The following is an 11,118-nucleotide window of genomic DNA, read 5'->3' on the forward strand; positions in this document are numbered from 1 at the left end:
TGAACCGAATATTCCTGATGCTATGTCAGACCTTTTCCATTGAAATTGTCCTGCCATTTTCAAACTATAGTTCGTAAAATTCCGGCTGTTTTTTTTATCTTGCTCTTCTATTTCAAAGCTTTATAATCCATTAGCAATGCACAGCTCTTAATTGATCGCGATCACAATTTTTACTGCTCCTCCTTAATCCTCTACACTATTATTCCCAACATAATCTCTTTGTCTTCACGACGACGGCGACAGTTACCTTGAAGGCCATTTTGATGAGTGTTGGGAGGTTTTTTTTAGGGGACGCGTAAAGCACGAGCTTCAAGATTTGCAACAAAAAAACGGCACAACACACACACGCGACGGTGATGGCAACGGGGATGGCGAGATGGTGGTGTTTGGTCCGCGGGAATTTAACTGGCTGCTGGCACACACGCTGCTGACTACTGCACTGCACAACCGACGCTAGCTGACTGATGGTTGGATCATAAAATTTCACCTGCTTTATATAGCGCTGACTGGCTGGCTGGCTGGCTGGCTGGCTGACGGGGCACAGTAGGAGCGTGTTAGGAGCGAAGCGTTGGTGCTGGCGGTTGGGTGGGAGGCTGGCCTAGTGCTGGGAGCGCGCCGCACGCGAAAGAAAGCGAAAACAACGCTGTGCCGGAGTCACGTGGAAACCGAGCGGAGAGAGGGGTTGAATGGTGTAGGAGGAGGCAGGGCGGAGACAGGGTTTTCCACTCCAACGCGAGGAGACGCGCCACTCGACGAAAACGCTCGATCGTCGTCGTCGTCGGCGCGTCACGAGATCGCGAGCGTCGTTTGGTGGCGTTTGTCAAATGCTGCTGCCATGCTGCTGCTGGTGCGGTAAGGGCTAACCCTCACCCCTGCGTGAGGAACCATCCACGTCCCTCCGCATGCACCGCACTTTGCATTCGAGTGCATCTGCAGTCGTCAGTGACGGTCCCTGACGGTCGCTCGTGATTTAAACATTTATTCCTCCTGCGCATTGATCGCCGATCCGGATGAGGCAGGCAGGTAGGCCAGAGGAAGCATAAGCGGCTTATGCGGTACGCGGCGTAAAGCTAGAGGCCAATGATCTCTGAGAGATAGCGAAAGATATGAATTTCAAATTTGAAGCCGCGTTGATTATATGCACCAAACGTACGATTAGAAACGACGTTGGCAAATATTTTCATCACCATGATCATGATCACCATGATCAGTAGCAACGGTAGCGTGCATGCGCGAGTGCCGCAGTTTCGACAAAAATTTTAAGCACCATAACAATGGCAGCAGCAGCAGCAGCTCGATGGCCGCATCGAACGCGACGCGACGCGACGCTCCGGCCAAAGTCGGCACCAAACAATTAGAATGCGCCCATTTTGCGAAACTCGGTCAATTCCGCCGCTAAATGGCCGCTTGCACCGTGTGGCTGGCTGGCACCGTTTCCATCGAAATTGCCGGGTTCAGTCGTTGTTGTTGCGGTTATATTTTCTTCTCCGTTTTTCGTTCACTCGTCGTCGTCGTCGTCGTCGCTACAATTACTATTTGCATCCGAAATCGATGTCGCCTTCGGTCGGAAAAATTATTAGCCATTAGCCATTTGGGAGGGTAGGACTGGGTCACTTTCAGGGATAAGGTCACCTCCCTCTCCTCGACAATTAGTAGTCAGTTCAGTTCGAACTTGCACCTCGCACCACCAACGATTATAGACATTGACACTCTCGCGGCGCTCGATCACCGCGCTGAAGGTGATTGCTGCAGTCGATTTGGCCTCCAAAGGTCGAACCCGGGGAGGGAATGTGCAAAAGCACTTTGTTGCAAAAGTCTATCGGGCCACGGGCCAATTGTGTAGCGTTCCCGGTCAGCTCCGGTACGCCATAGTTCCGTTTGAAGACCGATCGATCGTTTTGCGTGTTTGTTTCGTGGCAATCGCATTTCGGATTCGGTTTGTTGGCGTGCGGCGTACATTCCAATTGTGTGCCAGCTTGATTAGTATCACTCGATTCGTTGCACTTGCGGAAGGTTCGAGAGCCATATCTTTTTTGTTTCGGATTTGCTAACAGATCCGCCATTTCTTGCGATACATGCAAACGTAAAATTGGAAGTTGCTGTTGGCCAACAGCCGCATGCTAGCGCAATGGAATGGATCAACCTCAAGCATACATCGTCGTCAACTAATGTGTTCTACAAACAGGACGCACTGACCCAACAAGCGCCGTACGCGGACCGGTCGTTCGAAAACCAATCATCATTCCCGGGATAATGGGATACCAGAATGATCTCGCATCGCGAGATCGAGAACGATCACGAGCCCGCGCACACAGATCGGTTAATCTCCTGAGCAATTTTCCTTTAATGAATACAATCCTTACTGCGCGCGCGCGCTGCGTGCTCGATCATAACGAGATCCGAACGAGCGGCGACCGGCCACCCAAAAGCCCAATGATGAAAAAAGGGACTTGGCGGCACTTGGTGCCAGTGGGAAATGGGGGTTTAAAAAGCACACATCAAGACGATGGAGCACGCAAAGTACCGTGCGCCAGGGGGAGGAAGGCCGCGGCAAATCGATTATGCAATGTTGTAATTGTGTAGTCGCGTCTCGTGTGTGTATGTGTGTACCGACAAACGCGATCGAGTCGCTGGCGCCTCGCCAAGATCGCCGGTCAGTGATTATGACAAAGAAACAGGCAGCCACAACCGCTCTGGCAGCGGGATCTTGGCGCTACTTCTCGGTGCACCCGGAGGAATATGTGGGGATCGATCATCATCGATGAGCGCATAAAAGGTGGGAAGGAATGCGCTCGCTCCTGTCGATGTCGATCCCCCGGACCACGTCTCGTAACGCCTCCCTCTAGCAGTCGCCACCGACAAGTGGGTCAGGGGAGTATGTCCCCGGGTTGGGGTTCGAGCAGCAGCAGCAACAGACAGATGACTGGCGTAAATTGCATCCCTCGCTTCGCGTTGCGAATCCCTATCCAGCCGCCATCATCATCGTCGTCGACACAATGGGACACACGGTAGTCGGTGTATTACTACTACTGCTACTGCTGCTTCTCGGGATCTCTTTCGATCCCGCTGCCGGCGAAGCCATAGATTAATTGGATGATTGACGTGACACATTCCACACCCGAGCGGGCGCTCATAACGAGCAGTAACGATCGCCCCATTCCCCTCCCCTTTTTAACTCAGCTCCACTCAGCAGGAGCCCTCCCCCAAAAAACGGATCGCGGCTACTTTACATAAATGATCGCCTATCGCATATCCGATGGCTACGCCACACAGGTGGCCACCCGGTGATCGTTTGCGAGCGCACCGAGCATCGGAACCCTTGGCATGGAACTGATTCAATTACCACCTTTCTTTCGCACACCATCACTGTGGCCACCTGGCTGGTCGCGCTGATCGATCGCTAAAACGTGTAATTTTGTGGCGCGAATCCTTTCGAATCCACCGCCCGCGCGCTTTGGCTGCCAAATTGCTAGGTTTTGCCTCCCCCGGGACCAGGGCCATCCCGAGAGAGAGAGAGAGAGAGAGAGAGAAATATTGTTTTGCCTTGCAATGGTGATCTCCGTGCGATCGTCTCGCCGTTTGACGATAGAATGGTGGTAGAAAGGCCCGACCAGAGCTCCTTCTGCAGCTCGATGGATAGTGAAAACCGCGAAAAAGGCACCAACGAGCAATGCTGCATTTAGCGTTCGCTTTTTGAAAATTAAATTTATCTGCGAGCTCGCGCGAAAAGAAACCACAATTCGGCTCCCTTTGCAATCACGCACACTAACTAGCCACTTGGCTTGGCTCCCACATAAATAATGCAAATCATAAAAAAGGTAAACAAACCACGCAAGAAGCGGGAAGGAGAGATAGAGAGAGCCACAGCATCTTCGCGGTTTAGTGCCGGCAGCCGGGCTTGCGTCATTTGGTGGTGTGCGCATCGGACAGGCAAGGGCGAGAGTGCCGCTCGTTTTCTTCGTGATAATTTAGGACCAATTAATGAATTCCGCTCAACACCAGCGCACATAATCATAATCACTAACGCGACGAGACAGGCGTACAGACAGTGAAAAAAAAGAGAGAGACAGAGAGAAAGATCAACTGAACGGACCGAAATGGAAACAACCACTCCACCGCAAGGTCCATAACATCGGTTTCACTTGTGTGTCGCGTCCATGTCATGACGATCGACAAACGTGTTGTCAGAAGCAAAAAAAAACCCGCCCTCCGGCACCGGATGCCGGGTGTGTCGAGTGAACCATTTCCTCACCTTCCGCTTGAAGTCTTCATTTCGACCTCGACCGTTTTCACATCATTCATCGTCATTTTTGTTTTTTTGTGGCTGTGTGCAGCCACCGATGGTCACCGGTTAACGCAATCATCGTGTTTACTTCACACCTTGACACTTGGACACGGTAAAAGGTGGGAATGGGGGGGGGGGGGGGGTGATCGCATCACACAACGCAGCATCATAACCAGCCAGCCATTGGATATCATTAGAGGAAGCTGAGCAGGGCACACCAAATGGCCACCAGACCATTCCTTGGGGCGCCGACCCTCAGCCGTAAGCCTGTAAGTGCTGCTTTCACATTCACTAATTAAACCCAGAACCCAGAGCAGAGGAAAAACGGCGACGCGCGAAATGATACGAGCAAGCGCTACCTTCGCTGCCTCGTCGTTCGTCGCATTTTATGATTCCAATGCTCCTCCGTCTCTGGCTTTACGATTGCTACTCCAATGCTCCAGCTGCTGCTCGTTGGTATCGCTGTTTGCGGGGTGTGCGCGAAGCACATAACGTTGGGCTCGAAAGCGGAAATGCGAGCCACCAAACGGGACGTGAAAATTGCGCAACACACAGTGCGTTCGTGCGTGCGTGCGTGCGTGTGATGCGTATGCACGCATGTTGCTCGAGGCGCATGGTTGCAGCATCAGCAGCAGATTAGTCGTTTACCGGCGTTCCAACCGGACGGAAGTCATGCCATGGAACGCCAGCGGTTTGAACGAATTGGATAATCGAATCTTGAGCAAACATAAACCCCTCCCGCCCGAGCGGTTCCAGGCGACACTTTCAACCGGTCGCTGATCGGAGCTTCACCCTCCCCCTCATACACACCGCCAACAAAGTGCCGAAAATTTGAAAATCCGCACGCAGCGCAGCCCCCCACCCGGGGGCTCTCTATTACGCCATTTGTCACTCGCCTCTCGCCTAATCGTACGCCACGCGATTGTCTGGCGATTCGTGGCATAAACCAACAACCATTTTTTCGGGCACGCAATGCCCGGGATGGTTTGCTTGGGGAAAGGGAAAAATGGCACCATAAGCCGGGCCGAGGCCACCGGCATGGCACGGCATGGCACGGCATGGCACGGCACAAAAGACAATGCACACCGTTGCCCAATGCATTATGCGAATGGGCGGCCTTCGTTAGGCCCGGGAGAACGTCGAGAGTCGAAAAAATTGGTCGCAAATTTTATGCCAATTCCATCTTCACCCCCGTCCCGCCACCCCTCGGCCCCTTTTCCCTTCCATTCATTGCGCAGATGATCGCCGGATAACGTCGGATGAGCTGAACCGTCAATTAGCCGCTCACTAGGAACGGTCACAGCCTACTGCTTGTCGTTTGGAATGTATGGAAAACTTCACAAACAGAGCGGAGATGGATTTGGTTGCCAGCGCACATGTGTGTGTGTCAACGAATTCTTCTAAAGCTGCTTCACCACTATACCTACTTTACGTTAAGAACTGTAAAACTAAATAAGTTTTAATTAAACACGCAAGAAACTTTCCTTACGATCTATGCTGCTCTTTCTCAGCTTAGATGAAAATTTGCTACAAAAAACTGTCAAAATGCGCGACATAAAAGTTTCGCCACTGGCCAAATGACAGCCAAGGAAAGTTTCCTCTACTTTGAAAGTTGCATCCGTGGCCCGCCACCCTAACGTTCGCTCCTTCTCTCACACTCTCCAGCATCAAAAGTACTCCGATTTAAAGGCCCATACACCACGGCCACATGTTAAGCAATGGCCAACCAACAGCCAACAGCTGGATTTACTGGAAAATCCGTCAATCCGTGCGGTTGCGGTTGATTTATGGTGGTTCGGCGTCGGCGAAACCCGATGCCCTGCATACGCGGTGGGAGGTCTTCTCGTGCCTGGAGCCAGGCACGGCAGTGCCTTCAGTCGGGATCGCGGTGCCAAAACATCAAAGGCCCAGGCCAGACCAGGAAGCCCGATCGATTGCAATGTTCGCACGCTCTAACCATTGGTGCGCTTTTAATGAATCAGCGCACCGGTGACAGTGACACGAACGGACGGTTCGCGCGTTATGCAAACGATGTAGAACGGGCGCGAGACTCAGCGCGTACGCGTACGAAATGATAAATATGTGGAGTAAATATGCTTCTTCAGAAGAGAAAGAAGAAAAAAAAAAACACCTCAAGACCGAGAGTGAAGAGTGCAGCGTCTATATCGTGGAGTAGACAGCTTTCTCACTCGCCTCTGGACGCTGCCTGGACTGGATAAAAATCGAAAGCACACACCGGGAAGCAAAAGCGCTAGCTAACCTGCCAGCTTGAACCGGTTACCCAATTTCATTCGAAGCAACCCGTTTGAAGCCCCCCCCCCCCCCCCTCGATCTGCATGACAATATGTATGCAATGGCCGGGCACCGTCTTGAAACGTCAAGGTGGCCGGAAGCAAATGCACCAGTTGCAGCCCCACCGGATAGGAAGGGCTGCTGCCGCTGCCGTGGCGGAAAGATTGGCCCGGTTTATGTCATCGTAAAAGTGGTTCACTGGCAGCACACCTCAACCTGGCCATCGGGGCTGGTTCGGAACGGCGATTAGCAAACCATCACACTGCTGCTACGTGTTTCGATCGTACGATCGGTGGCGAAGGAGCGACCCGCTGACACGCCGACCTGAAGCAAGTGAAGCAACGGGAACGTTCGTCACTTGATCCACTCTAACACGCATCGCAGTCTAACGAACGACGAAGCGACGATAATCTCCCGTTAATCGGTGCACGTGCGCCCGCGGTGACCAATTTAGATGAAAAAAAAGGTGGCCACAGGAGAAACCTCCTGTCTTCCTGCTTCTCCAGCGTTTTTTTTTATTTGTATGGAAATTTTCTTTTGAAAATGAAATTAAAATTTCAATATCGAAAGCAAAATTTTCGTTGTGTGTCGTAAATCGATCATCATAATCAAACGATGTCCGCTGGCGTGTATTGGCAAGATGTCAACGATCGGTTTCAAGATCAATTGCTTCAAAATGGCGACATGATTATTGTACTTTTGCTCAAGCAGCTGCACGAAACAGTTCCAATTAATTGCTCCTGCTCGGGCTGTTGTGTTTTGACACTCGGCTACTAAGATCATAAAACCAAAAACAAGGTGAAAGACATAAAAGAAACGATTCAACAGAAAGAGAATGAGAGAGAAAGAGACCTGAAGAGGAGACTTATTTATTGGCAAATAGCCCGTCCGCTATCACCGGTGGCCTTGACTGCCATTCGAGGCCTCCTGTCGGCCACCCAGAGATGCTGCTAATCAATCGGGATTCGCTCAGTAGAACCAGTAAACAAAAAGACAGAAAACCGAAATCATACCCTATGTCCATCCGGATTGCGCAACGGCCGCGCACATTCCGGTTGCGGCGGTTCAACGAAAGGGAAATTACAACGAAAAGAAAAGAGAAGAGAAAGAAAAGAGTATTATTCCCCATCCCTTCCAATCCCAACCGACTAATTGGGTTCGAGTTCGAGGAAAAGTTTCAAACTCCAACGCACCACCACCTGACCTGCACAGTGTCCCAGCGTCGGGTACGTAACGATGGTAGCCACGCCACCCACTACATGATGCCACCCACTCAAACTCGGTTTGGTACGTTCCACGTGCACGCGGGCGCGCGCGCTCTCGGCACTAATTAGTAGCTTCGTGAGTGGTGGCAATGCATCGCGATTCGGCAACGCAGCAGCAGCAACAGCGGAGCCTTTACACCGCATCCATGCACCTCACATAACCTCCACGATGCACCACTGCACCTGCTGCCCGTGTGCATCATTATGTGTGCATCGTGGCGCATAATCGTTTCGTCCCATAACACCGAACCATCCATGCTGGAGTGGCTGTAGCTGTGACTCTGTGTGTGTATGTGTGTGTGTTCGTGCGTGTGACGAATGCGGGAACATTTCGAATGCACCTTCGCTCACCCGAACACCGGACCGCTTCTGCTCCAGTTCCCGATCCAAGATCTGGGGCTTGCTTTGAAGCTTTGACGTGACGGTGGCGATCACTAAACCGAGACCGAAAGCACGTGATCGCATCAGCGACACGGCAATCGCACGATCTACACGATCATTTCAGCACACACACACACATTTTCGGTGGTCGAACGGGAGCTAAGGGGTGCTACAAACATAATTTGTGAAGCGAACCAGCCCGTGTAAATGCGCTCGATGCTCAATATAGAACGCTCTAATGTTGCGATCAACGTTCAATCCATGATCCCGATGGCATCAGAGGGCCGCTTTGTGGGGGACTTCCTTCTTCGGCTGGCTTCGGGCTTTGCACACCGCAGCGCAGTGTAACAAGCGAACCGAGTAACAGCCGCTCTTCTCACCGAGGTGCACCGGGGAAGGAGCGATGCGAAACAACGAGTTTCGCGTGAAAATCAATAACGTTTACACTTTACGCTTGCGTTACTTTTACTTTCCGCGCCAACCGGTGGTCGACCGACACTTAATGGCATTGTAAGTAAAACAATCCAGACTCCCGGACTCGGGACGCCGACGACGAGGGCAACGATGATTTGGTTGTGTAACCAACAGTGGAGTTGGTGCTCCATTTACCAAAACCAAAAGAAAAAATCGAGGATCAGGTAGATTAAGGTATAGAATGTAGTGATGGAGTTTGGAATGTACGATTCTCGCGATTTCCATTTGAATCATAAAATCATCCGCCTTGTAACCAGACCTTATAAGAGACATTCAGAGTGAGAGAGAGAGAGCGAAAAAATCAAACAGACTATTGGTAGGTGCGAGGAACAATGTACAAAGGCAAAAGGAAACATGCAAAAGACCGGCACCCGGTTGCGTTGGCGTTACCATCCCAAGGCAGTTCCTAAGCTCCCAAAGCAAAGTGCAATTGATATTCGAGCGTTCGCATGATGCAACTTCACCATCCATCTGCTTTCACGCAGCAGCAGCAGCACGAACGCAGCAAATGCAGCTGAAATGATGTTCCGGTAGCGCAGCCGAAGGTGAAAAGCGCATAGAAAGCAGCCACAACAAGGTCCGCGGTCAAGGGGCTAGCCGCGTGAAGGCATCGATGAGGTTTGAGAGTGCATAACACGCTCGATCCGGGGTGGGGAGGGATTCCGCTTCCGACCCTATATGGCAGCCCGTTTGCTCGATCTGCGCACGTCGTCCGTCAAACATTGTCCGCGATCGCGACCACCCGTACCACGAGCGCTTAGTGGGCCATCGCGATCAGTGGGAGCTCGGATCACGGGATCAAGATTTCGAGCCGGTTCGAGGGTTTGGGTGGGGCACTGGGCCAGCACTGGGCAAGCGGCCAGTTCATCGTCGATGCAACCATCGTCCTCGGCGGGGAGGAGATCGGGATCGTGGCGGGATTTATTGCTCCCGATTTACATAACGTCCGTCCGGTCGCCGGCCGCCGATATACCGGTGTTCGTGAGAGAGAGAGAAAGAGAGAGAAAGAGAGAGAAAGAGAGAGATAGCACTAGGAAGTACTGGTTGTTGGTGCTGCGTGCACTACATACACCGAAGCGAACAGACAGGCAGATCATGCTCGTTGTGCGGCCAGCTGGAAGCGACTGACGCCGGATACTCCACATCAAGATAAATGGTTACCATCTCAGACACCCCGGCCGGGAAAACGATTATCGATCGCTTCCACTGATACCCATTGGCTCAAAGGCACGAGAAGCGGCTCGGAACCAATAGTTAGTAGCTAGAGAAGCTTCCTTTTGAACGTGATAGGATACTATTGGCAGTCTGTTATAAATGATAAACCAAATCATATGAATACGTACAACGAAAGAAGTTTCGTCGCTTGATTTCGGTTTTTCGCTGCAACTTTACACACTCACTACAGCTTCTCATCTTATCAGAGCCCATTCATGAGAACTATTGTGGCGCAAATGGCGATTCAATTCGGTAGATGTTACTCACACTTGCGGGAATCGATGACGAATGCTCAGTTTGGGGAAGACTCCCGCCTTTGTGCGACACCATTCCAGTTCGATTAGACCAACGCACTGGATCACCGCACGCAGAAGCCACTTCTCTTTAGCGGACGTTTGTGAACGAACATATCTTATTAGCACACATGCTACACTATAAAGGGGACACGACACAACCAACAATCAGAAATTAATTATCACTGGACGTTGTGGCATTGAACATTCAGCTCGTAGCTGTGGTGAGTGCATGGGTTTGATCGTTTATTGTCGTCCAGTTGGTTTAGTTTCTCAAGAGATGTTGACCAAGAAGGACTTTAGAACAAATTTACCAACCGGAACGGAATTCTGTGTGTGTGTGTGTGTGTGTTTGTGTAAAACTGTGGTGCTAATTAGACTGTTTTGCGGCTTTACTATGGCTGTGAGCAAGTGGGTGATGTTGTGGCTGTTACCGTTCCTTTGGATTTCGTCAGGACAGGGGATGAAAATGTTTGGACAACCCAATTACACCTTCCGAAAACCGCCGTCGACGAGCAATAATGAGCAACAGAGTTACGGATCTAATTTTGGATATTCCATTAGCCTGCTTACTACTAGGTTTGTCCTGTGTGTGAATAGTGAACATATCGACTTTAAACAGAAGGCTAATATGATTTCAACTAAAAGACTTAATCTTTTTAATTTTAATTTTTCACTTGTTTGCTTGAACGTCTAAGAGACTTAAATAATATAGGGAGTAGGGTGTAAATGAAAGAGGGAAAGGAAAACCAAACGTACAAATCAAAGACGAGCGAAACTTCAATGCATGATACAGAACGTCATTTCTCCTCAATTAACAATGGTTTCATTGAATTCGTTATGATTCATAAGCATTGCCGAAGAAAGTTTTTGATAGGTGTCAGAAAAGAAAAGTTTATTTGTGATTCAGTAG

The 11,118-nt window shown here is 50.7% G+C and overlaps 1 protein-coding gene across 1 annotated transcript in view; it reads right to left on the bottom strand.

The window, feature by feature from the left end:
- Nucleotides 1–444, bottom strand: part of LOC125953868 (cuticle protein 19-like) — a 3,093-nt gene extending 2,649 nt beyond the window's left edge. The window contains exon 1 of the mRNA XM_049683671.1: nt 248–444. Coding sequence (XP_049539628.1) covers nt 248–259 — 12 coding nt within the window. The 5' untranslated portion in view covers nt 260–444. The remainder of the gene's footprint in view (nt 1–247) is intronic.
- Nucleotides 445–11,118: the final 10,674 nt, after the last annotated feature.

This window comes from Anopheles darlingi, chromosome 3, assembly GCF_943734745.1.
Source record: "Anopheles darlingi chromosome 3, idAnoDarlMG_H_01, whole genome shotgun sequence".
NCBI lineage: Eukaryota > Metazoa > Arthropoda > Insecta > Diptera > Culicidae > Anopheles > Anopheles darlingi.